General features: G+C 42.0%; 1 protein-coding gene and 1 long non-coding RNA gene across 7 annotated transcripts; one reads left to right on the top strand and one right to left on the bottom strand.

Moving 5' to 3' along the window:
* Positions 1-221: 221 nt before the first annotated feature.
* On the top strand, positions 222-25003 carry LOC111978707 (uncharacterized). 3 transcript variants are annotated; one of them, XR_002879205.2, is made up of 5 exons: positions 222-901; positions 21875-22034; positions 22310-22412; positions 23376-23465; positions 24794-24881. XR_002879205.2 is itself a non-coding variant. In XM_024008921.2 (4 exons), exons 1-4 carry the CDS (start codon positions 497-499, stop codon positions 24906-24908), a joined length of 783 nt encoding a protein of 260 aa, XP_023864689.1. In that variant the 5' UTR covers positions 223-496; the 3' UTR covers positions 24909-25003. The 3 variants fall into 3 exon arrangements, 2 of the variants coding, with proteins under 2 accessions (XP_023864689.1, XP_023864690.1); XM_024008921.2 differs by lacking the exon at positions 23376-23465 and having other exon boundaries at positions 223-901; positions 24794-25003; XM_024008922.2 differs by lacking the exon at positions 23376-23465 and having other exon boundaries at positions 224-883; positions 24794-25003.
* LOC139029167 (uncharacterized) lies at positions 24939-26009 on the bottom strand. Of its 4 annotated transcripts, XR_011481454.1 has the most exons (8): positions 25965-26009; positions 25749-25829; positions 25660-25705; positions 25412-25474; positions 25309-25369; positions 25204-25263; positions 25078-25159; positions 24939-25025 (listed from the first exon to the last, which is right to left on the bottom strand). It is a non-coding gene; the product is annotated as an uncharacterized lncRNA (long non-coding RNA). The 4 variants fall into 4 exon arrangements; XR_011481453.1 differs by lacking the exon at positions 25965-26009 and having other exon boundaries at positions 25749-25855; XR_011481456.1 differs by lacking the exons at positions 25309-25369; positions 25660-25705; positions 25965-26009 and having other exon boundaries at positions 25443-25531; positions 25759-25855.
* Positions 26010-27514: the final 1505 nt, after the last annotated feature.

The raw sequence follows: 27514 nt of genomic DNA, 5'->3' as shown, positions 1-27514 counted from the left end.
TATTTACATGCTAAATTCGCCATAGGTCACAAGTATGCTTACTTTCCACTGATAGTAGGTGCTTTACAGGTAATCCTAAGTGAGAAGCTTGCAATGTGATGGTCACCCTATTTATCCTGTCCTGTGTYTTTTGTGCTGCTTGGGTGAAGCTTTCCTAAAGCATTAGCTATGGAGGCGTGGCCTTAAATTACGTTTCGTTTCGAGGCGTGTCAAGGCGATCAAAGTACAGTACATTTTTTCTCCCACTGTCTCGGAGCTACAGTGGACACGGTTGTCGGTAGGCTAATATTACAGCAACAAAGCCAACGGGATGCAGGGTAGGCAAATCGACTGACAATCGCAGGAGTGAGGATACCAGGGAGAGGGGGTTAACGGTATTTCTCAGGTATAGGCTGTAGAGCCTACATGTTTTAGAACAGACAAAAATAGAAGACAAAAGGACAAACGGGTCATATTTTGCTGGCTCGAAAAGTCGACTCGCTTTCAGTCTGCAACAATGGAATTAAGTTTTATATTGCCTGCTATTCTTTTCACGCTGTTCGCTATTATTCTGGTGACAACATTGTTCAGTACTAACGATACTTCGACTGTCTCGTCCTCTGGCACTGCTGCATCCAAAGCGTATCACTCAGGGGAGGGATCTTTGGCGCAGTCCGGGAGAGAGGTGGTGAAAACGGGATTAGCTAAATCAGGACCGTCGGTAAATCTTACGGAGAAACAGSGGACAGCAGCAGGGCTAACCTTAACGGACAAATCGGAGGAGGACAGTGAATGTCGATCTGTCGGAAAAATAATGGATCCGGTGGCAGCGGACAGAAGGACAGTTGAGGAGGAGGGGCTGCCCGCTGCAGAAGTTAGGACCCATGCTGCTCACGAGAAAAAGGTGAAATCTGGCATTATGGTAGGCTAATATAATGTGCAGTATGAGTAGTGTATATGCCTAATATTTTTCATCAGGTTTGGGGAGTAGCGGATTACAAAAAAACTAGATGTAATCCGTTACATGACATTTAATCCGATTACATATTTTTGAAAACATTACTTCTAGGATTACTTTTCAATTCAGAAGGGATGTTTGCGGGAAAAAATGACACTTTTCTGAATAGCTAGGTTTCTATCCAAGTGGTGACAGATTTTAATGGAAATACTCTAGAATCCACATAAGAAAATGTGCATTTTCCAACCAGTGGTGTTTTCACCAAATATACTTTTGCTGATAAAAATCTGTGCTTGATGACAGTGTGCACAAATTTGACTTTTTAAGTTTAAGTTTATGTATCGAATAAAAATCTCAAATTCAATATGTTTCCATCCCATTTTCAACTCTTCCTATAGTTGTCACAAAAACGGTTGCTTTAAAAGAAAATGTGCCTACTGTGCAGGCACAGTGCAGGCTAGGGTGTGCAGGTATAGTCTACACATGAGATTATTATTAACAGGAGCGAGATTATTTTTATTTGTCAAACGGCAGCCAAACATCGATGATCATGTCACCAGAATAAGATCCTCGATATTTATTCCATTGGCAACAGATTTTCATGCAAGTATAAAAAATAKAAATCGGCATAAAAACAATATGCTAATTTTCTCACCAGAGATGTGTTTCCATCAAATTGACTTGTGGATAAAAGTCTGTGCGTGATGACGTAGTCCACATTTTACAAATAGATTTTGCGGTTAAATTCCCATGTACCTATAAAAAAATACAAATTAAATGTGTTTCATCACATTTCAACATTACTGATGGTTTACTCACAACAACAAAAAAATGGTTATAGCGAGTGTGTCTACTCTGGTATTGGCAGGTGTGCTCTAGCCAACAGCTACATACATCATAAATAGTGCGGATAGACTACCAACATGAGATTATTATGGACAAATAGCAAGATTATTTTTATTTGTCAAAAGGCAGCCAAGCATAGATGATCATGTCACCAAGATAAGACCCGTTGATATTTATTGGAAAGGAGCATCAACTCATCACCTGGCACGTTCACCACCCTTGAAGTTATTTAATCTGTAGCTCTAATAAACTGTATGCTTTCCCGAGTTGTAGTGGGACATTTTCCAGAATAATATTTATTGGACATTTTACGGCCCATAATTCATTTACCGCGACACGAAAAAGAACGCACCATGTTACACATTTATTTGTCGACATTTTTGGAACGTTTAGCTTACAATTTTCTGTTTCTTTCATGACATGTTTTATCCGAAAAGGACTTTACTCTCATAAAAAGGTTGGATGGAGACCTGGTTAGTGATACCAAATAAATTTGATGGATCGTGGGAAAAGAACAGGTATGGGTTTTTGTAGGCTACAGTCTGTCTTCCAATGGTGCGATTGCTGTCGGCATCCAAAGATGATCAAATTTGAATAAACACTTGGACGTAAAGACGACAGCAGTGGTGTAGACTACGGGCGATACGGATATAATTATTATTGATATCTACATAGCACATTGATGGGAATCACACTGCTGTTCTCTCATTTAACTATTTGCGCCTTACCGATTGTGGTTGTTGTGGATGGCTGTTCACAAATGTGTATTTTAACCCAATAATGGTTGAATTGAAGAAGATGAATCTACCTTTCAATCATTGTTTTTGCGACCAGTGGAACAATGCGCTCTTGCATCAAACGCAGTCCGGATCCCAAACTATGGAATAAAAGTTTAAGGGAGTTCCTCTCTTCTGAACTGAACCGTGTTGTAGTGCTCCAAAAACGTGTTAATTCAAGAAGTCCACGAGTAGGGCTTTTATTACTCAATCTAATTCGTACTGATTCCCCACCCCCCACAAAGTCCATAGGCTTAACTGCATATGCGCAAACTCGCGCACCTTTGATATACTTCCACAGCTGCAAATTATCGAGATATCAAAGTGTCACAAACAAAAAAGTTAACAATGGGCCTATAGCAAATGCTGCGCATGCATTAATTGTTCATATGCAAATAGCACTTTTCGGTAGTGCTCAATGCATGCCATTCCAAAAACAGCATTCATTTTTCAACTCGACGCAATGAGCTCAATCAGTCCTCCATGACAACAAAATAATAAAATAACCTGATTTTGTGGCTGTGCCAGCTACTGGCCACTCTGCAGAACTGCCTCCAGAAAAAGATTCATGACMAAAATCGCTAGTTTGCGCCTCTTAAGGGAAAAGTAATCAGATTATGTTACTGAGTATGGGGTTAAGATAGCTAGGTGAGACAACAACACATTACAATTGTWTAAAGTACAGTTTCCCTCAACAGAATACACTACTTCTCTCCTTGGTCAGGTAGGTATTGCAGGTAATGCCCATTATATGCAGCTTTCTGGACCAATATATTGACACTGTTTGCTACACAGCCAACTCAATCGGCTTGTTCGCAATTGCAGCTGACAGTGCAGGCGACTGTCGACTGACTGATCTACAAAGAACCTTGCATCATAAATAACTCATTATTARTTGTAGATCAGTCATTCACAATTTACCCATGATACCTTACGGTTTTAATTCTCTTGAACACGGCCATTGACAATGGGCGCGTTCGAGAGGATCACTATTGTCAAGTCGGTGACCATCGGTTGGTCAACACCTTCAAAAGTGTGTTGCYTTATGTTAAAAATAGTACGACTTGTGCCGACATGTTGACTGCATAAACTTTACATAAATCGTGATCAAAGGTCATGATGTTTTGACTGCAAATTTCTGCAGTTGCTCTTCGCCAACTTCACCTTCCAGCCATCACCTGCATAGTGGGAGGCTCTATTGTCAATCAATCATTAGGGTGTTTTTGTTTGACCCACACGGATGTGACCAAAGACATGACTGAAACAGGAACCAASWTCATGTAGGCTTTACAGTGGATAGCCTATATGCAAATAAATATGATTTTTGAGGCTCTCTCTCAGATTGTACAATTTCAGTGTATGGTGGTTGGTGCCATGTGTAATTTGGCATTATAAAGAAAACCACATTAGTGTCTGACTTTTMGCTGTCGCAGATGCACCTCCATTGACTTCACCCCTCAACTTTTATCTACAGTCGTTTGCTTTCGCCTTACCACTCAAACGCACACATTCTCACACGGATAGGCTACAAGAGCCTTGGCCAATACATCACAAATGTCACATTTCTATGGTAGAGTAAATCACCTCTAACTGAGTCATGTCTATGCCGCAAGTAACCTAGTCTACAAGCATGCCTCAATTATTTGCTGAAGTGCACAGTGGGTGGCAGTCCAGTATGGCTCTGGATGAACCATCACCATAGATACTGAGAAGAAACCATAAAGGTGTGAAACACTGGGGTTTCAGCACCTTGGAGAGAGGTAAGATGTGTGACATACTGCACCCCAGCACAGAGGGAGGGAGACTACCTAAGCCTGTGTGATTGTAAAGGTGACACATGGGGAGAGTCAAGTGCCAGGTCAGCAGCCTGCCAAGAGAGAGGTAACGAAATGGGGGAGGGGAGTGAGGAGTAGATGAGACTAGGGCAGTCATGACATTTTGTCAAGCCGATTATTGTCATGCAAATAGCTGCTGGTCTTGTGATAATTGACCATTAATTTGAGTGATTTAGCAGATGTTCTTATCTAGAGTGACTTACAGTAGTGAGTGCACACATTTTCATATTGGTCATATAAGCTAGATCCTTGCAATGTCTCATTGAAGATCTATATAACTTTTCTGGACTCTGGACTAAAACCTAATTATGATAAGTGTACAATATTACGTATTGGATCTTTATAAAATACAACTTTTACATTACCTTGCAGTTTACCTAAAGAATGGGCAGACGGTGAAATAGACACACTTGTTATTCATATCATAAAAGATAGAAATGAGCTCTCCACAATAAATTTCAATAGAAAACGAATATTAATAGACAAGARCCTGCAACCATGGAGAGGTAAATACGTCTCTATTTATGGAAAAATTACACTGATGAACTCCTTAGTCATATCTCAGTTWACTCACTTACTTAGCCTACTCCTGACRTGTTTTTCAAATCATACGAGCAAAAAATATTTTGTTCTATCTGGGATGCTAAACCAGATAAAGCGGGTTGAGATGATTAAATATAAAAGCACTATACCTCTCTATYAAAGCTTCACTTACACAAAAGTTTTACTTGAAACCTAAATGMTTCTCAAGTAGATTACTAAGAAAAGCTCATCCATTGTTTAAAAATMGCCTTTTTGRCTCTGTGCAGATTGCCATGTCTCATTTTCAATTAATTGAAGATTAAACGTTTTTCAAAGTGTCTCTCTTTTTCGAACAAGCATTGCAGAGCTGTTTACAATTTCAATTTCATCCCCCTGAAAAGATAGAACAAATATTATAACAAATATTATGGTTGAACTCAAATGTACTGGTTGATAAAATACCTGTATTTATGGAAAAGATGTTTGAAAAGGGTATTTTGTTTTKAAATTATGATGTAAATTGGAATGGTAGAGTTATGTCTTTCATGGAGTTATCAGAATTGTATGGGAAGGTCGGCTCAATCCAAGATTACAACCAATTGATTACAGAATTACTACAAAAATGGAGGAGGCAGGTGGCAGRSGGAGGAGGTAGGGAATTGGTCTATCTGCCAAATATAAACAATCAAAACTTGCTGAGGAATAAAAATAGATTTTTGATGTACCAATTCCATGGTACTGGGTGTATGAGTTGATATATAAAATTACGCAAGATTCAAGACTTTGTGCCTTTCAGCTAAAATTATTGTATAGAATTCTTGCCACCAACAAAATGTTGAATATTTGGTGCATACAATCATCAGAGCTCTGCAGATTTAGAGCATTTGTTTTGGTATTGCCCTGTGGTAGCCTGTTTCTGGTCTCAAATTCAGGAATGGCTGAAAAGCACTACAATAATCTAAAATTGACCCTAGAAATGCATTGTTGGGAGARCTGGAGAGACCGGGTCAGTCAATTACTAATATACTAATAATCTTAGCAAAAGTATTTATCTTCAACTCACAATCTGTCGATTCAATTCGATTAGATAGATTCAAATTGTATGTTAAACATCACAGCGTAGTTGGAAGATATATGGCGCATAGAAATCCGAAGAGGGTGGCCAGCAGAGATATGTGGGATGGGTTGAGGGAAGCTGAGGGTTGGGAAGTGGAATTGGAGACAAGTGGGAGTGGAGTTYCTAGGTGGGGGATAGAATGACTGTCAAAGTTAAAAGTCAAAAGTAAAGTCAAATAAAAAAAGTAAGTTTGAATGACACTGAGGGGCAACGTTGTTACATCTAATGCCTGTTTGCCTGAGGCGGATGCCGCGCAGGTGTTTGTACACGTGTACACATGCATATACACACACTCACATTCAAATGTGCACACATACACACATGTAAATAGTGCCATACGTGCACTGAAACGTATTCAGTTGGCCTTGCTGTTATGATTTTTTGTTGTCCTTGATGTCTTTTGTTTTTGCATTGTTTTTCTCCTTTTTCTCTTTTGTTAATTTTGTTGGTTGTTGGTGCATTGGGGGACGGTGGCTTGAGGGGGGAACTTGGGCCGGTGGCTGATAGGTCGCTGGTTCGGTCCCCATTTTGACCTTGTGGGAGATCTGTCGACGTGCCCTTGGGCAAGGCGTTGACCCTGGTTGCTTCTGTGGGTCGCTCTGGATGGGAGTCTGTTAGATGACTGAATGTAATGTAAATGTTGAGCGGCTTCACTGCAAGTAGATTGTATGTTTTAATATTCAATAATAAAAAAGACTAATTAAACATCAGTGGCGACCCGTCATTCAGGGCYGGTTGGGACGAGCCCCACCTGTTTTGAGCCGTACCTGTTTAGCAAAATACAGTACATATTTATATTTATATACTGTACATATTCACGCCTTGGGTGCTGCCATAGATTTACATTAGAAGTGCCCGCCCAAGAAGGCACAAGGTCATTGACCACAGATAAAATGACATCAAATCACGTTATATCTACTGTAGCTTTGATTAGACTGATCATGTCAACATCATACTTAAAAAATCTTAGCAAGCTAGCTAGCTAGACAAGCAGTCATCATCATGAATCACGTTGACAATCTACTGGCAAATACCTTTCAATCCTTGTCATATAAAGATAAATGATATACTGATAAAAAAATATATAAACGCAACATGCAACAATTTCAATGATTTTACTAAGTTACAGTTCATATAAGGAAATCAGTCWATTAAAATAAATTCATTAGGCCCTAATCTATGGATTTCACAWGACTGGGGAGCCAGGCCCAGCCAATCAGAAATAGTTTTTCCCCACAAAAGGGCTTTAATACTCCTTAGTTTCATCAGCTGTCCGGGTGGCTGGTCTCAGACCATCCCGTAGGTGAAGAAGCCGGATGTGGAGGTCCTGGGCTCGCGTGGTTACACGTGGTCTGTGGTTGTGAAATTAACATTAAATTATCTGGCAAKAGCTCTGTTGGACATTCCTGCAGTCACTATGCCAATTGCAATCCTTGATACATCTGTAGCATTGTGTTATGTGACAAAACTGTACATTTCAGAGTGGCCTTTTATGTCCCCAGCACAAGGTGCACCTGTGTAATGATCATGCTATTTAATCAGCTTCTTGATATGCCACACCTGTGAGGTGGATGGATTATCTTGGCCAATGAGAAATGCTCACTAACAGGGATGTAAACAAATTTGTGCACACAATTTGAGAGAAATAAGCTTTTTGTGCATATGGAACATTTCTGGGATCTTTTATTTTAGSTTATGAAACATGGGACCAACACTTTACATGTTGCGTTTATATTTTTGTTCTGTATAGATAAAACGTATCGGTGCTCATCGGCCATTGGACATAAACGTTACAAAACAAGTCAGAAATCACAAATTCAACAATAAGTGGTTTGGAAGGAATCAGTGGCTAACCGATGCAAAGCAATCAGTATTTGGTGGAGAGGGTGTATGGTCCAAGTCTGGGTTTAAGGATTTAAAACATCTGTCTGAAAGGGTATCTTTTCCAACCTTAAAAGGATAAACATTCACACGTAACACCATGGCCAGAATGAATACATTCAGCATGATTTCAGCCGGGTTCATAACAACTGAGAACTCAAAACTGGGATATCTTTGACTTTGGTGCTTTCAAGACAACTGGGAACTCGCATAAAAAACGAGCTCATACTGGGAAAATACGTTTTGAACGGTCATCCAACTCGGAGTTCCAAGTCAGGAACTCAGGTCTCTTTCTAGAGCTCCGACTTTCCGATCTGAAGATCACTGACGTCATGATTCAACCTRGTTTTTTCCTGAGTTCCCAGCACCATAAATCCAGAGAATGCCAGATTTTGATGACAAAGTTTGCCCACAAGGACAACCTTCCTGAACACTTTCCTGTTCAAGTGAGCTCAGCACAACAACGATGAGTCCAAAAAAAGGCCTACTCCTTGTATYCTGCTKCATAAATGATGTAATATACCGGGGATATACAGTGCCTTCGGAAAGTATTCAGACCCCTTGACTTTTTCCACATTTTGTTACATTACAGCCTTATTCTAAAATTGATTAATACATTTCCCACCCCCCCCCATCAATGAACATACAACACCCCATAATGACAAAGCCAAAACAGTTTTTTAGAAATTTTTGCAAATGTAAAAAATAAATAAATGAAATATCACATCCCGTTGGCTTTGTTACTGTAATATTAGCCTACCGACAACCATGTCCACTGTAGCTCCCAGACAGTAGACAAAAAGTACTTTGATCGCAGTGACACGCCCCATAGCTAATGCTTTAGAAAAGCTTCACCCAAGCAMCTCCAAAACACACAGGACAGGATAAATAGGGTGACCAACACGTTGCAAGCTTCTCACTTAGTAGGTGCTTTACAGTTAATCCTATCAGTGGAGAGTGAGCATACTTGTGACCCGTGGCGATTTTAGCATGTAAATATTGCTGGGGCAAACACATGCCAGGAAACCACTACATAACACTAAACAATACATTAATTACACTATAACGGTGCCCACAAACTGTTAGGGCCTACATAAAGCTGTCCCGACAGCGGCACTTTCCTTTAAGCACTATGGAGTGAATTATTACACTGGCTACACCTTGCTATCAGCGGAGCCTCTAGAGCAGGGGTGTCGAGTCAGGCCCGCGGGCCACATCCGGCCCGCTGAGAAGGGTTTTTTAGCGGCCCCTGGGACTGATCTTGATTTATTATTAGGAACCGGCCCGCAGACCGCAGGGCAGCGGCAGCCCGCAGATCTTTTACACGCACCCAATACTACATTTCCCACAATGCAACGGTGACTCAGCGAGCAGTAGGCTGCTTCATTTCATATTTATTGGCACGCAGTCGTCAGCATCACAGTAAAATTTAACTTTCAGATACCCATCAAAAGATGGCAAAACGGAAGGTGGACACTGAGAACCGGGGGTTCAAACAAGGTGGGGAGTCGGAGTATATGTTCACGGAGGTAGCTGGAAAAACCTGTGTGTTCTTCTGTGTGGAGAAAGTGTGTGGCTCGGTACTGAAAGAGTATAATCTGAGACGACATTATGAAACGAAACACGCGGACAAAAACAAGAATATGGACATGGAACAATAGCTTACAAAAGGCAGAGGAATTAAAACGAGCCTCAAATCTCGACGCTCTGTTCAAAAAAGCCCAATACAGGCCAGGCTGCTTGGTCAAGGGCCAGTTTTATTTTGGCCAGATAGAAGATGCTAAATTCAGCCCGGCCATTTACGGAGGGATTTCATCAAAAAACTGCCAATGATTAAAGTTTGTGACGAAGTTTGCCAGAAAAAGGCAACTCTTTTTTAAATGTGAGTTGAGCAGAAACACCATTGCCGTAGGTTTTCAGTAGTTCAATATTAGGTTCACTAGACTATATGCCCGTCATTTAAAATTTTTTTCATATGAACATTCGAACAGTCCGGCCCTCGGCCTTGTAAGCTAAATTTTTTATTTGGCTCTACCGTCCATTTGACTTTGACAACCCTCGCTCTTAGAGGCAGCGAAACAGTTATTCAGCCTGCATTTACTTGCATTTTTTTTTACCATAGCTTAATATGGCTGAATTTGGATTTAAATACATACGTTTTGTCAAGTTATTCCAAGACCCCTTACAAAAAAAGATTGCCATTTTTCAACTGCTTAAAATGCAAGTTAACTGCCAGTCAACTGGTATTTTGGACACAGTAAATGCAGAATAACTGCATTGTACTGCCAGTTGACTGCATATTACTGCACTCTAGCTGGATTTACAACTGAAAATTACTGCAGTAAAAAAAGTTATTTTGGACGCCAGTATTTGATGCAGTATATACTGGCACTCTGAATGCATCTTTTTTCGTAATGGACACGCTTGACTTTTTCACATTTTGTTACGTTACAGCTTCTTCTAAAATTGATTAAATGTTTGTTTTCCCCCTCATCAATCTAACACAATACCCCATAATGACAGGCAATGACAGGTTTATATATTTTTGCAAATGTATTAAAAATAAAAACGGAATTATATCACAGTGTATTCAGACCTTTACTTCATGTTACTTTGTTGAAGCAACCTTGGCAGCGATTTACAGCCTCAAGTCTTTTTGGTAGGACCGCTACAAGCTCAGCACACCTGTGTTTGGGGAGTTTCCCCATTCTTCTCTGCAGATCCTCTCAATCTTCTGTCAGGTTGGACGGGGAGGGTCGCTGCATGACACGCTATTTCAGGTCTCTCCAGAGATGTCTTTGTCAGGTTCAAGTTTGGGCTCTGTCTGGGCCACTTCAGAGAAGCCACTCTTGCATTGTCCTGGCTGTGTATAAGCGGTCGTTGTCTCTATTGGAAGATGAACCTTCGCCCCAAATCAATCAAAGAGTGTATTTTTTCACGGTGCGCCGAATACAACAGGTGTAGTAGACCTTACAGTGAAATGCTTACTTACAGGCTCTAACCAGTAGTTGCGAAAAAAAGGTTGTGTGTGTGTGTGTGTAGGTAAGTAAAAGAAATAAAAACAACAGTAAAAATCATTTTGAAAATATAAGAGTAGCAAGGTATATACAGACAACGGTTAGTCCAGGCTTATTGAGGGTGTATAGGACATGTAGGTATGGTTAAAGTGACTATGCATCATATGATGAAACAGAGAGTAGCAGTAGCGTAAAGGGAGGGGTTGGCAGGGGTGGGACACAATTGCAGATTAGCCGTTAGCCAACTGTGCGGGAGCACTGGTTGGTCGGGCCAATTGAGCTAGTATGTACACTGGATGTATGGTTAAAGTGACTATGCATATAAGATAAACAGAGAGTAGCAGCAGCGTAAAAGAGGGGTTGGGGGGGCACACAATGTAAATAGTCCGGGTAACCATTGGTTACCTGTTCAGAACTCTTATGGCTGGGGGTAAAAACTGTTGAGAAGCCTTTTTGTCCTCTAGACTTCCACTCCGGTACCGCTTGCCATGCGGTAGTAGAGAGAACAGTCTATGACTGGGGTGGCTGGGGTCTTGACAATTTTTAGGGCCTTCTCTGACACCGCCTGGTTTAGAGGTCCTGGATGGCAGGCAGCTTTTGCCCAGTGATGTATTGGGCCGTACGCACTACCCTCTGAAGTGCCTTGCGGTCAGAGGACGAGCAATTGCCGTACCAGGCAGTGATGCAACCGGTCAGGATGCTCTCGATGTTGCAGCTGTTAGAACCTTTTGGGGATCTCAGACCCATGCCAAATCTTTTTAGTTTCCTGAGGGGGAATAGGCCTTGTGGTGCCCTCTTCACGACTGTCTTGGTGTGTTTTGGACCATTCTAGTTGTTTGGTGATGTGGAACCAAGGAATTTGAAGCTCTCAACCTGCTCCACTACAGCCCCGTCGATGAGAATGGGGACGTGCTGGTTTCTCCTTTTCCTATAGTCCACAATCATCTCTTAGTCTTGGTTACGTTGAGGGATAGGTTGTTATTCTGGCACCACCCGGCCAGGTCTCTGACTCTCCTCCTATAGGCTGTCTCGTCGTTTGTCGGTGATCAGGCCTACACTGTTGTGTTGTCTGCAAACTTAATGATGGTGTTGGACTCGTGCCTGGCCATGCAGCGTGGTGAACAGGGAGTACAGGAGGGGACTGAGCACGCCACCCCTGTGGAGCCCCAGTGTTGAGGATCAGTGTGGCAGATGTGTTGCTACCTACCCTCACCACCGTGGGGCGCCCGTCCAGGAAGTCCAGGATCCAGTTGCAGAGTGAGGTGTTTTAGTCCCAGGTTCCTTAGCTTAGTGATGAGCTTTGAGAGGTACTATGGTGTTGAATGCTGAGCTCTAGTCAATGAATGCATTCTTCACATAGGTGTTCCTTTTGTCCAGGTGGGAAACGGCAGTGTGGAGTGCAATTAGAGATTGCATCATCTGTGAAACTGTTTGGGCGGTATGCAAATTGGAGTGGGTTTACGGTTTTTCTGGATAAATGGTGGTTGTGGTGAGCCATTACCAGCCTTTCAAAGCATTCATGGCTACAGACGTGAGTGCTACGGGCTCTGTAGTCATTTAGACAGGTTGCCTTTGTGTTCTGGGCACAGGGACTATGGTGGTCTGCTTGAAGCATGTTGGTATTAAAGACTCAATCAGGAACATGTTGAAAATGTCAGTGAAGACACCTGCCAGTTGGTCAGCACATGCCCGGAGCCCACGTCCTGGTAATCTGTCTGGCCCCCAGCCTTGTGTAGTTGACCTGTTTAAACGTCTTACTCACATCGGCTACGGAGAGCGTGATCACACAGTCGTCCGGAACAGCTGATGCTCTCATGCAGGCCTCAGTGTTGCTTGCCTCGAAGCGAGCATAGAATGTTAGCTCGTACTGGTAGGCTCGTGTCACTGGGCAGCTCGCGGCTGTGCTTCCCTTTGTAGTCTGTAATAGTTTTGCAAGCCCTGCCACATCCGACGAGCATCGGAGCCGGTGTAGTATGATTTCAATCTTAGCCCTGTATTGGCCTTTGCCCTGTTTGATGGTTCGTCGCAGGGCATAGCGGGATTTCTTGTAAGCTTCCGGGTTAGAGTCCCGCACCTTGAAAGCGGCAGCTCTACCCTTTAGCTCAGTACAAATGTTGCCTGTAATCCATGGCTTTCTGGTTGGGGTATGTACGTACAGTCACTGTGGGGACGATGTCCTCAATGCACTTATTGATAAAGCCACGTGACTGATGTGGTGTATTCCTCAATGTCATCGGAAGAACTCCGAACATGTTCAGTCTGTGATAGCAAAACAGTCCTGTAGTTTAGCATCTGCTTCATCTGACCACTTTTTTATGGACCGAGTCACTGGTACTTCCTGCTTTCATTTTTGCTTGTAAGCAGGAATCAGGAAGATAGAGTTGTGGTCGGATTTACCAATGGAGGGCGAGGGAGAGCTTTGTACGCGTCTCTGTGTGTGGAGTACAGGTGATCTAAAAAAAAAAGAATCCTTCTGGTTGCACATTTAACATGTTGATGGAAATTTGGTAGAACTGATTTAAGTTTCCTGCATTAAAGTCTCCGGCCACTAGGAGCACCGCCTCTGAGTGAGTGGTTTCCTGTTTGCTTATTTCCTTATACAGCTGACTGAGTGTGGTCTTAGTGCCAGCATCTGTTTGTGGTGGTAAATAAACATGCCACGAAAAGTATAGCTGAGAACTCTCTAGGCAAGTAGTGTGGCCTGCCAATTATCACAATATACTTCTACTTCAGGCGAGCAAAATCTAGAGACTTCCTTAGATTTCGTGCACCAGCTGTTGTTTACAAATATGCACAGACCGCCCCCCCCCCCCGTCTTACTGGAGTGTGCTGTTCTATCCTGCCGGTGCAGCGTATATCCCGCTAGCTGAATATCCATGTCGTCATTCAGCCACGATTCCGTGAAACATAGGATATTACAGTTTTTGATGTCCCGTTGGTAGGATATTCGTGATCGTACCTCGTCTAGTTTATTGTCCAATGATTGCACGTTTGGCGAGTAATATTGACGGTAACGGCAGCTTTCCTAACTCGCCTTCTCCGGATCCGGACGAGGCATCCGCTCTACTTCCTCTGCGTCGCTTCCTTATGCGAATAATTGGGATGTCTGCCTGCTGGGTGTTTGGAGAATATCGTGTGAGTCCTGCTTTGTGCTGCTGTTGTTGTTGAACAAATCTTTGTCTAATCCGAGGTGAGTGATCGCTGTCCTGATATCCAGAAGCTCTTTTCTGCCGTAAGATATGGTTGCAGAAACATTATGTACAAAATAATTTACAAATATCGCAAAAGAAACACATAATAGCACAATTGGTTAGGAGACCGTAAAACGGCTGAGGTCCTGAGCTCTCTGGAGCAGGTTTTCATCAAGGATCTCTCTGTACTTTTCTCCGTTCATCTTTCTCTTGATCCTGACTAGGTTCTCAGTCCCTGCCGCTGAAAAACATCCCCACAGCATATTCTGCCACCACCATGCTTCACCGTAAGGATGGTGCCAGGCTTTCCTCCAGACGTAATGCTTGGCATTCAGGCCAAAGAGCTCAATCTTGGTTTCATCAGACCAGAGAATCTTGTTCTCTTTGGTCTGAGAGTCCTTGAGGTCCTTTTGGGAAACTCCAAACGGGCTGTCATGTACCTTTTACTGAGGAGTGGCATCTGTCTGGCCACTCTGCCATAAGGCCTGATTGGTGGAGTGCTGTATAGATGGTTGTCCTCTGGAAGGTTCTCCTATCTCCACAGAGGAACTCTGGAGCTCTGTCAGAGTGACCATTCGGGTTCTTGGTCACCTGTCTTTATGGTTCCAAACTTTTTCCATTTAAAAATGATGGAGACCACTGTGTTCTTCGGGACCTTCAATGCTGCAAAAGAAAAATTGGTACCCTTCCCCAGATCAATCTTGTCTCGGAGAACAATCCTGTCTCCTTCGACCTTTGTTGATTTTTGCTCTGAACTGTCAACTGTGGTACCTTATATAGACAGGTGTGTGCATTTCCAAATCATGTCCAATCCAATTGAATTTACCACAGGTGTACTTCAATCAAGTTGTAGAAACATCTCAAGGATTATCAATGGAAGCAGGATGCACCTGAGCTCAATTTCGAGTCTCATAGCAAAGGGTCTGATACTTATGTAAAATAAGGTATTTCTTGTTTTTTATATAGAATAAATTTGCCAAAATTTCTACAAATTTTTTTTTTGCTTTGTCATTATGGGGTAGTGTGTAGATTTATGAGGGGAAAAAATATGTAATCAATTTTTGAATAAGGCTATAACGTAACAAAATGTGGAAAAGTCAAGGGGTCGCAATACTTTCCAATTGCACGGTATGTATACTGTAGCTAAAACAGTAATACTAAATGTATGTTGTGTAGTAAGCTGTTAGTAGCCCATTGTGTCTCACCCTAACACGGAACCCAAACCGTCTGCGCGCCTGCGCCATGGTGCGCCATCGTGTGCTATTGTGCATAATTTATTTTGCCCCCCCCCACCAAACGCGATCACGACACGCAGGTTAATATATCAAAACAAACTCTGAACCAATGACATTAATTTGGGGACAGGTCGAAAAGCATTACACATGTATGGCAATTTAGCTAGTTAGCTTGCACTTGCTAGCTAACGTTAATTGGTCCTATTTAGCTAGCTTGCTGTTGCTAGCTAATTTGTCCTGGGATATAAACATTGAGTTGTTGTTTTTACCTGAAATGCACAAGGACCTCTACTCCGAAATTAATCCACACATAAAACGGCCAACCGAATCGTTTCTAGTCCTCTCTCCTCCTTCCAGGCTTTTCATCTTTGAACTTATATGGTGATCGCATCTAAACTTTCATTGTTTTACCACAACAAACGGCAACAAAGTTCGTCTTTCAATCACCCACGTGGGTATAACCAATGAGGAGATGGCACGTGGATACCTGCTTCTATAAACCAATGAGGAGATGACTTTCAGCGCGGATCTGCGTCAGAAATAGGAACGATTTCTATTTTAGCCCCTTTGGCGGCGTCGCAGACTCTCGTTGGCGCGTGCGAGCAGTGTGGGTGCAATAATTGAATAACATGGATTTCTAAATTTATTTTGCGACGCTCGCGCACGCGACGTGTCCGGTCTGGTCAGCATGTAAGAATTTGGTCCCTCTTCCCTTCAGAACTTAGCCTATACTGTTCAGACTTTGTGGTGCACATTTGTATTTTTGTATTTATTAAGGATCCCCATTAGTTCCTGCCAAAGCAGCAGCTACTCTTCCTGGGGTCCAGCAACATTAAGGCAGTTATATACAATTAAAAATATTACATGACATTACATTTAAAAACACTTTTTACACATTACGTGTCTTCCCTCAGGCCACTACTCTATCACATATCTACAATACAAAATCCATGTGTACGTGTGTGTAGAATGTCTTATCATGTGTATGTGATTCTGTGCCTGTGTGTGTGTCTCTTCACACTCCCCGCTGTTCCGTAAGGTGTAGTTTTATATATTTCTTTATCTGATTCTACTGCTTGCATCAGTTACCTGATGTGGAATAGAGTTCCATGTAGCCATGACTCTATGTGGTACTGTGTACCTCCCATAGTCTGTTCTGGGCTTGGGCATTGTGAAGAGATGTCAACACTTCAGCATGTCAACARTTCTTACAAAAACAAGTAGTGATGAAGTCAATCTCTCTTCCACTTTGAGCCATGAGAGATTTACATGCWTATGATTAATGTTAGCTCTCCATGTACATTTAAGGGATGTTCTTTTTTCCCAAGGTTCCTCTTTGTGGCACCTGACCACACGARTGAATAGTAGTACAGGTGTAACAAAACTAGGGTCTGTAGGACCTGCCTTGTTGATAGTGTTGTTAAAAAGCAGAGCAGTGCTTTATTACTGTTGTATCAACATGTTTTGACCATGACAGTTTACATTCGTTATTATTGAAAGTGAATGCATTTTTTTTGTTTGTTACACAAACACACAAGGAGTCAGTAAAAACAGTAGGCTATTTGTTTAAGCAAGTCAGCCATATTAGCTATGGATTTTAAAAAGGCAGTAAATGAGGCTGAATGAACTTTTCCGCTGCCAGATGAGGCTCCYCTGATAGCCAGGTGTAGCGGTGGTAAGGATTCACTCCAGGTGTAGAAAAGAAAGCTCCGCTGTCGGGACAGCTTCATGTAGGCCCTAACAGTTTGTGGGCATCGTTTGTCACCGTTATAGTGCAATTCATGCATTGTTTAATGTTATGTTGTGTAGTGGCTTTGCTGGCATGCATCTAAAAAAATTAGTTGGATTTGCCCCACCAAGATTTACATGCTAAAATCGCTACTGATTAATATAAACATGTTTAGCATCTCAGGCCTCCATGTGTACAAGCCCTATACAAGTGCCTTTGGAACATTTACATTTAAAGATACACTATGCAGAAATCGCTCAGCCATTTTCTGGTTGCTAAAATTCTAATAGTTTACCTAATTTCAGATTATGTGACAAAACAAGCAAGTATATTGTAGAGAATCATCTAAACCGCTGTGAAACATATTTTCAATGACCAAAAATATTGTATTTTCAGCTGTTAAACAAAACTTAAAAACAGGAAGTATAGAAATAGTGCACATAGAATAGTTCTACCGCTTTTTAGACTTGCAGATCTATAACTTTACATTTCTATGTGAATTTTGTCAGGTCACCCAGAACGTTACTTAATGCAGCTTTAGAAAAGTATAATAAATCCATTTAATATACACTATCACAATAAATCCATTATACACTGCTCAAAAAAATAAAGGGAACACTTAAACAACACAATGTAACTCCAAGTCAATCACACTTCTGTGAAATCAAATGTGCATCGTTATGCACATTTGTGGCCTGCTGGAGATCATTTTGCAGGGCTCTGGCAGTGCTACTCCTTGCACAAAGGCGGAGGTAGCGGTCCTGCTGCTGGGTTGTTGCCCTCCTATGGCCTCCTCCACATCTCCTGATGTACTGGCCTGTCTCCTGGTAGCGCCTCCATGCTCTAGACACTACGCTGACAGACACAGCAAACCTTCTTGCCACAGCTCGCATTGATGTGCCATCCTGTATGAGCTGCACTACCTGAGCCACTTGTGTGGGTTGTAGACTCCGTCCATGCTACCATTAGAGTGAGAGCATCGCCAGCATTCAAAAGTGAGACAAAACATCAGCCAGGAAGCATAGGAACTGAGAAGTGGTCTGTGGTCACCACCTGCAGAATCACTCCTTTATTGGGGGTGTCTTGCTAATTGCCTATAATTTCCACCTTTTGTCTATTCCATTTGCACAACAGCATGTGAAATTTATTGTCAATCAGTGTTGCTTCCTAAGTGGACAGTTTGATTTCACAGAAGTGTGATTGACTTGGAGTTACATTGTGTTGTTTAAGTGTTCCCTTTATTTTTTTGAGCAGTGATATTTTAGGCAGGTCTGAAGAAACATTATGATATGAAGAAAATATATTTCAGAAGAACCGAACACAAGTTGGCCTACTGTATGTTATCTGGCTATGCGCCATGGCATAGGCTGTAGMCCAGTTCATTTAGCAGACAAGATATTCTTATAAGTTCCGTGCCAATTATTTTATATGACAGTGCCATGTTGAAAGTCAATAAGTTCTTTAGTAAGGCCGTTCTACTGCCAATGTTTGTCTATGGAGATTGCATGGCGGTGTGCTTGATTTTATACATCTGTCKGCAACAGGTGTGGCTGAAATAGCAGATTTCATAGTAAGAATAATATAATTGAACTTAGCTGAATAAAATAAAAAGGATATTTTATTTTATTCCTGAGAATAAAAAAGTATGCAAATGAAGTGGCTCTGTTGAGTGTAAAAGAGATAATTTGAAACAGGTCCTATACACTAGATGAAGAGTTATTTGTCAAATTTGAATTATACAAACCTTAGAATGTCTTAAAAATATAAACATATATGGGCTGCAAAGATTATAGCCTATTGACTATTTGAAAAAGTCGCAAAAAAGCTTGCTCTCTTTTCCTTGGCTAAATCAAATCAAATTTTATTGGTCACATACACATGGTTAGCAGATGTTAATGCGAGTGTAGCGAAATGCTTGTGCTTATAGTTCCGACAATGCAGTAATATCTAACAAGTAATCTAACAAAGTAATCTTAACAAATTCACAACAACTACCTTATACACACAAATGTAAAGGGTTGAATAAAAATATGTACATATAAATATATGGATGAGCAATGGCTGTGCGGCATAGGCAAGATGCAGTAGATGGTATAGAGTACAGTGTATACATATGAGATGAGTAATGTAGGATATGTAAACATTACTAAAGTAGCGTTATTTAAAGTGACTAGTGATACCTTTATTAAGTCAATTTATTAAAGTGGCCAGAGATTTGAGTCTGTATGTTTGCAGCAGCCTGTCAATGTTAGTGGTGGCTGTTTAACAGTCTGATGGCCTTGAGATTGAAGCTGTTTTTCAGTCTCTCAGTCCCAGCTTTGATGCACCTGTACTGACCTCGCCTTCTGGATGGAAGCAGGGTGAACAGGCAGTGGCTCGGGCGGTTGTTGATCTTTTTGGCCTTCCTGTGTAGCTAAGGCTGTACATTGTGTTCTTTCATCAAGTGATCATATTTTCACCCATGAGACTATTCTCAATTTAATATTGTCTTTACTAATATGTCAAATGTGTTTTGATTTAGAATGGCCCATTATCAAATGGGCAGGAACAAGGGCAGGGAAAAAAAGACACATCATTGTGTTATTGACTGTACATTTGTTTATGTGTAACTCTGTGTTGTTTGATTTTATCACACTGCTTTGCTTTATCTTGGCCAGGTCACAGTTGTAAATGTTCTCAACTGGCCTACCTTTTTTTATTTATTTCACCTTTTTTTAACCAGGTAGGCAAGTTGAGAACAAGTTCTCATTTACAACTGCGACCTGGCCAAGATAAAGCAAAGCAGTTCGACACATACAACAACACAGAGTTACACATGGAGTAAACAAACATACAGTCAATAATACAGTAGAAAAACAAGTCTATATACAATGTGTGCAAATGAGGTGAGATAAGGGAGTTAAMGCAATAAATAGGCCATGGTGGCGAAGTAAATAAAATATAGAAATTAAACACTGGAATGGTAGATGTGCAGTAGATGAATGTGCAAAGTAGAAATACTGGGGTGCAAAGGAGCAAGATAAATAAATAAATACAGTAGGGGATGAGGTAGTTGTTTGGGCTATTTACAGATGGGCTATGTACAGGTGCAGTGATCTGTGAGCTGCTCTGACAGCTGATGATTAAAGCTAGTGAGGGAGATAAGTTTCAGTGGTTTTTGTAGTTCGTTCCAGTCATTTGCAGCAGAGAACTGGAAGGAGAGGCGGTTAAATAAATACCTGGTGAAATAAAGGTGAAATAAAGAAATAAAAATAAACACTCTGATAGCGAATGGWGGCCACTTTCCCACATTTCGTTTTTAAGCCTGGTAGGCTTCTCTGGTTTTATAACGGAGCAGCTGAGAAATAAACATAGTAGCAGTTGGGACCCTCCTCTTTTTAGTGTCAACCATCGAAACTCTGCTTTCACATGGGACTGCATATAAACTCAGCAAAAAAATAAACGTCCTCTCACTGTCAACTGCGTTTATTTTCAGCAAACTTAACATGTGTAAATATGTGTATAAACATAACAAGACTCAACAACTGAGACATGAACTGAACAAGTTCCACAGACATTTGACTAACATAAATGGAATAATGTGTCCGTGAAAAAAGGGGGGTCAATATCAAAAGTAACAGTCAGTATCTGGTGTGGCCACCAGCTGCATTAAGTACTGCAGTGCATCTCCTCCTCATGGACTGCACCAGATTTGCCAGTTCTTGCTGTGAGATTTTACCCCACTCTTCCACCAAGGCACCTGGAGGTTCCCGGACATTTCTGGGGGGAATGGCCCTAAACAGGCGTTTGCGCAGTGGATGCGGTTTGATGTAGTTTACAATTAAAGTTACCTTTTTAAAAAAAAATCATTTTTATTTAACGAGGCAAGTCAGTTAAGAACAAATTCTTATTTATAAAGAATCCCCGGCCTACCGGGGAACAGTGGGTTAACAGCCTCGTTCAGGGGCAGAACGACAGATTTTTACTTTGTCAGCTCGGGGATATGATCCAGCAACCTTTTGGTTCTGGCCCAACMRTCTAACCACTAGGCTACCTGCTGCAGTATATCTCCAACTTCTATGTTCAGCTCTTTTGCCGCCAGTTTCTCTCATACAATGCGTCCATCCCTCGCAGAGGGAGACACATTCATAACTAGAGTGTAGAGGCCTGTCCGCTGTCCCGCCATAGATGGAGCCCCATCTGTGCAAAAGCCCACCATTCGATCCCATGGAATCTGTTTTTCGTGAATATATTTACGCAGCACACTGAACATCCCCTGTGCCGTTTCATGCTCGGGAATCYTGAGACGGAAGAATATGTTCTTGTGAATAGCATCCCCTGACATGTATAGCGAACATAAGTCAATGTATGGGCATCTGGGCCCTCACAACTAACGTCCATTTGGAGAGCATTAGGAGTTTTTGAGTTGTTCAGTCAGAGTTTCCTCTTGATTGCTAGCAATAGCATATATTCTTTATTGCAGTGTTATCTGACAAAGGTATTGATGTGAGTTTCTGTGCCTCTGCCTCCCCACACATTGTTTTCACCATATCAATTGCAGCCGGTAAAATCAAAGTCTCTGCAATAGTGTGTGGTTTCATAGCGTAGCGGGCCTAGCCATTCACCATGGGAATAATATATATATATTATTTATTTATTGTCTCCAGATTTTGGAAATTCTCTTGTGACCCCATTTTCATATCAGGCGAACCCACGTGGGGTCGCGACCCCTAGTTTGGGAACTGCTGGTTTAGTCCAATGTTTCTCAACCTCTCCCTCTCACTTTCTGTCTCTCTTCCTCTCTGACAGTCTGGCCAACGGTACTCGACCTCAAACACTGCCTCAGCGCCAGTGGATATTCCAGGTAGAGACTTTGGTCACCTACAATTCCCTGAGGGGGGGTCGTTACTGTGCCCTTTCTCCTACCGACAGACAGGGGGTGCCACAGAGAMCCCAGAGTACAGCAACGGTGAGTAAGCCACTGCTTCAATCACTGTGGATAGAGCAATGGCCACCAACTTTGGTCCTGTTGACATATACAATTTGCCAGCTTTTTTTTCAGCCTAGCAATAARACACCCTGATTTCAGCTAATCAAGGTCTTGGTGATCAGTTGATCAGTAGACTCAGGTGCGTTAGTATTGGCTGGGAAAAAAGCATGCACAGCATGTAGCTCTCCAGGACTTGGGCTGGTGAATGACCACTGGGATTCAAACAGCACCAAGAGAGCCTTTTCTCTCAGCAGATATGGAGGAAGTGGAAGTGCCAATGAAATACGTCCCCGGCATGCTGCGGACCAGCCAGATGGAGAAGATGATGACCAAAGAGGAGCTGGAGGAGGAACAGAGGTCAGTGCTGGGCTGCATCTCAATACTCTGACGTGGCTTCCTCTCCTAGTCTCCTCCCCTTTCCCCATATTCAACTGCTACTGCATACCAGCAGTAACTGGCCGTGTCCGAATACCCACACTTGCGTTCTAATAGTAGGCTTTTTGGGTATGCGAATATAGAACGTTTTATAGGATGTGACATTTTCAAAAGTTAGTATGCTTTAAATGCCAGGATGACATACTAATTTCAGCTTTTCATCAAGTAGAATCTGTTGTACACTTTTGAAGAATACAATTGTCTTTTCAGACCCATGTGTGTTTGACAACAACTGATAATCAGAATAGGGGACACACTCTACCAAAACAAATGAATGGCGTGGAACAAGAKCAATTGCGCATTACATGGCACTTTCTCAGTATGGACGAGCTTAGTATGTTAATATTTGTTACTTACTGCATACATTTTAACTAAACAGTACATCCTAAATAGTATGTAGTACGATTAGTACACAGTATGTAGTTTTAGTAAGTAGTACGCAAGACAGATTTTGGACATGGCCATTATAAATTGTCTTTCCCACTGTTTAACCCTCTCCTGTCCAGRGTCCTCTGCTACCTTACAGCCCCTCTCCTCCTCTCCAAGCGTCAGTGTGTGTCAGTGTGTGTTGTCTTTGTGAGGCTGGCTGTGCTTAGCAGCTGCTTCTATCCACGGCACCACTGGGGACTTAGGACCAGGGCCCTGAAAACAAGGTACAGGAAAGAAAGAACAGGAAAGAAAGAAAGAAAGAAAGAAAGAAAGAAAGAAAGAAAGAAAGAAGGAAACACCCCCATGAGTTGAGGGAGATAACACAAAACTGACCTTAGATCAGTGTTCCAGGGCAGTTTCATCTTACTCCAGCAGAAACCTAGGCCTCCTATTCAGAGACCGACCCAGGCCTGGTGTCTGTCTGTAACATCTGTGTCCTGCTCTCTATTTCTGCAGGGTAGAGTTCACCACTGACTTTACCTCTCTGTAAGTCCCTCGGACAGACAGACAGACATGCAGACAGACAGGGGCTGTAGTAAAAACATGGTAATGTATGAACATAAGAATTGCGCTAATTCATTAGGGTCGTCATTGCCTGACCATGCTAGAACGGATGGATGTGCTTAAACTCTAACCTCCGATGTGATTTTTAACCTTAAACTAAACTGACACCAAAAAGCAAAGGTATTTAAAAGTTTCAGTTCTGAAGCCCCTTGCCTTTTCAAGCATGGCCATCTAGTGACCTACCATCCAGTCCCCTGGCCTCACGCTTATACCAGATGTCTCTCAACTGCATTCCTCGAGAGACCAGCAGACGCTGCTGCCCTCAAGGACTGGACCAGTCCCATATCCCCATGTCTCTCATCCGTACCTCATGCTCCTCAACCRWTKCCCCCCCCCCCCCCCCCCTCCTCTTTCCTGCTCCATCCCCCCKGCTCCCCTGAGGACGTTGCCATGGTTCCCATGTGTTAAATATTAATCAGGTGTTTCTCAGGGGTGGGTAAGGTGTTGATTGGGACATAACATTTGAGGGATCACCTCAAACCAGATGACACTTCCCCTATTTGATACAACTCATATGACAATTCCCCATTTGACCAAGAGGTGGTGCATTGCATCACCAAAAGCAGTTTGCCGTTTTTTGTCATGAGTCTTGTTCTGGAGGCAGCTCTGCAGAGGGGTCACTAGAGCATTTTTTATTTTATTTTAGAGCTGGCACAGCCASAGTCATAAAAGCTGATATGAAACTTAACCTTAACACTAATCCTAGCCACACTGCTAACCCTAATGCCTAACCTTAAAAACYGTCATYKATTTTTACAATATAGACAATTTTGACTTTGCAGCTGGCCCATCTAGCGGAAATCGCTTAATTCTGCCTCCAGGACAAGACTCATCCCAATAAATGTCAATCCGCTCACCAAACTCTATTTGGTAATTATTTTGTATCTGGCRTGCTGGTTTGCTGATTTAGAGCAAACAATGCAATTATTTTATTTTGTTTCAGATTTGATCCAGACAAGGCATGTAGTATGATTGTATGATACCACCCTCCGCCTGGTCATATATTTTTGTTTTTAGAGATTGGTTCAGTGGCCATTTTGCTCACACCATATTCCCTGTTCRGTGTTGGCTGTGTTTCTCCATGCTGCACTTGGCTGTGTTGGGCTGGGCTGTACCATCATCTAGCTTTGCTGACCTATGTTCTGCACTTGTATCATGAACCACTTGTCGTTAACCATCTGTGCATGTGTGTATACTAGAGTTTATTTTTTTAAACCTGCCTCTGTCCCTGTGGGCTCTATCTCTATCATTGACCAGGTGACAGCAGCAGGGTGGAGACTCAGATTTGTTTACCTGTGTGTTTTTCCCAGGGTGCAACGGGAGCAGCTGGCAGCCATCTTCCAGCTGCTGAAGGAGAACCAGGAGACGTTTGGGGAGGTGTCAGAGGGAGACGTGGAGGAGCAGCTCAGACTCTACTCCATCTGATCCCCTACTCACACCCTACTACAACTGACTACAACATCTGAACCCCTACTCTACTCACACCCTACTACAACTGACTACAACATCTGAACCCCTACTCTACTCAACACCCTACTACAACTGACTATCAACATCTGAACGCCCTACTCTACTCACACCCTAACTACAAGACTGACTACAGCATCTGAACCCCTACTCATCTCACACCCTACTACAACTGACTACAACATCTGAACCCCTACTCTACTCACACCCTATACAACTGACTAAAAGCATCAGAACCTACTCTACTCAACACCTACTACAACTGACTACAACATCTGAACCCCTACTCTACTCACACCCTACTACAACTGAACTACAACATCTGAACCCACTCTACTCACACCCTACTACAACTGACTACAGCATCTGAACCCCTACTCTACTCACACCCTACTACAACTGACTACAGCATCTGACCCCTACTCTACTCACACCCACTACAACTGACTAAACATCTGAACCCTACTCTACTCACACCCTAGCTACAATGACTACAACATCTGAACCCCTACTCTACTCACACCCTACTACAGACTGACTACAGCATCTGAACCCCTACTCTACTCACACCCTACTACAAACTGACTACAACATCTGAACCCCTACTCTACTCACACCCTACTAACAACTGACTACAACATCTGAACCCCTACTCTACTCACACCCTACTACAACTGAACTATAAGCATCTGAACCCTACTACTCACACCCACTACAACTGACTACAACATCTGAACCCCTACTCTACTCACACCCTACTACAACTGACTACACATCTGAACCCTACTCTACTCACACCCTACTACACTGACTACAACATCTGAACCCCTACTCTACTCACACCCTACTACAACTGACTACAGCATCTGAACCCCTACTCTACTCACACCCTACTACAACTGACTCACACTTGAACCCCTACTCTACTCACACTCCTACTACAACTGACTACACATCTGAACCCCTACTCTACTCACACCCTACTACAACTGACTACAACATCTGAACCCCTACCTACTCGCACCCTGCTACAAACTGACTACATCATCTGAACCCCTAACGTCTACTCACACCTATTCTAGTTTTGCTGTACTACGTCTAACTCTACTTTCCCCAAACTCTACTCTGTTAATCCCACATGAAACTGACAATCAAGATTAAGGGGGCATTGTTTCAATGGTCCACTCTATTTTGAACTACATACCCTTCTCTGAAGACTCTGAGGCGTTGAAATAACCAATAAGGTTTTGGATAGTTGGACCTGAGTCATTTGATTGGTCTGATACAATCTAAGACAGTGGTATTCAAAGTCGGGGTCGCGACAAGGGAACTGCAGTGGGGTCGCCAACATGTTTTAGTTTTTTATATAGTTTTTCGTAACAAAAAATCAAGATTACACATTATTGTATGGGCCAATATACAATATAAAGTTTTTGAGAAAGATCATTTGAAAAATACAATTTTATTGAGTAAATGTATTTATTGGTTTCTTCATTTTGATAAGAGATGAAAATGTAATTAATTGAAGTTTTTTTGTTGATGTAAAAATCTAAATTTACAGATTTTAAGGTGTTGTCATTAGATTTGGGGTGGAGRCGCGAGATATTATTGGGAGAAAAATAAGGTCCCGACTGAGAGTTTGAATACCACTGATCTAAGAGGTTCTTATACCGTACACACCCATGAAAGCCAATAGTTTCGGCAAGCCTCATGGTGAAACAACATACACTTATCTGAATGCACCTTACTACTTTCACCTATTCCCTACCTTTCCTCGCACATATCCTTCTCTCACCCATCGCTATCGCTCCTCACCCTTTCCAATGCAGCAGATGTCCTTCTCTAGACAGCTCTGTGCAAGCAAACACAACATTGGCACCAACACAAACATGTACATTAGATACTCCTATGTACATTAGATACTGCTGTTTATTACTTCTTAATGGTACTTAATGGTTTAATACCATTCAAAACAATAAACACAGTGTATTTGATACAAGTAATGGTGTCATCATTGTGTCAGTCTTCTTTACTGCTGTGATGGTTGTCAAGAATCATCCTGTTCTTTCTCTCTCCACCATGTTTTTCTTTATGCCATGAAATGCTACTCTTTTAAATAGTTACTGTAATTTTTGGGTACATTACAGGCTACTGGRTGCAGTGAAAGTACATGAAACAAGTTATTACATTTTTTTTGTATTTATGCCAACTGTCAGTGGCAGTGTTGTATCGGTTTAAGTAGTTGATGGTTATGTTGTCAAAGGTTGAGCACCTCTTTTAACATTGTCAGTATTGCAGTCTTTGTAAAAGCATGTGACAATAAAGAGCTGGACTGTTAAGAGGATGTGCATTTCAGAGTAACTTAATGGAAGTTAGTTGCCTGGAAGTTTATGTGAATTTTATCAAACCGAACTGGCAACCAGCTGTCAGTAAGTTATTGTAAAATTCACTGTAACTTAATAGCCAGTAACTGCTCGTAACTTATTTGCAACTAGCTGCCAGTAACTTATTGTACTTTCACTGAACTTTTCTCATTACAAGATAGCTTAACATTAGTTAACAAC

The sequence above is a fragment of the Salvelinus sp. IW2-2015 genome, linkage group LG18 (genome assembly GCF_002910315.2).
Source record: "Salvelinus sp. IW2-2015 linkage group LG18, ASM291031v2, whole genome shotgun sequence".
In the NCBI taxonomy this organism is placed as follows: domain Eukaryota; kingdom Metazoa; phylum Chordata; class Actinopteri; order Salmoniformes; family Salmonidae; genus Salvelinus; species Salvelinus sp. IW2-2015.
This window is presented reverse-complemented; position numbering and strand designations above follow the sequence as displayed.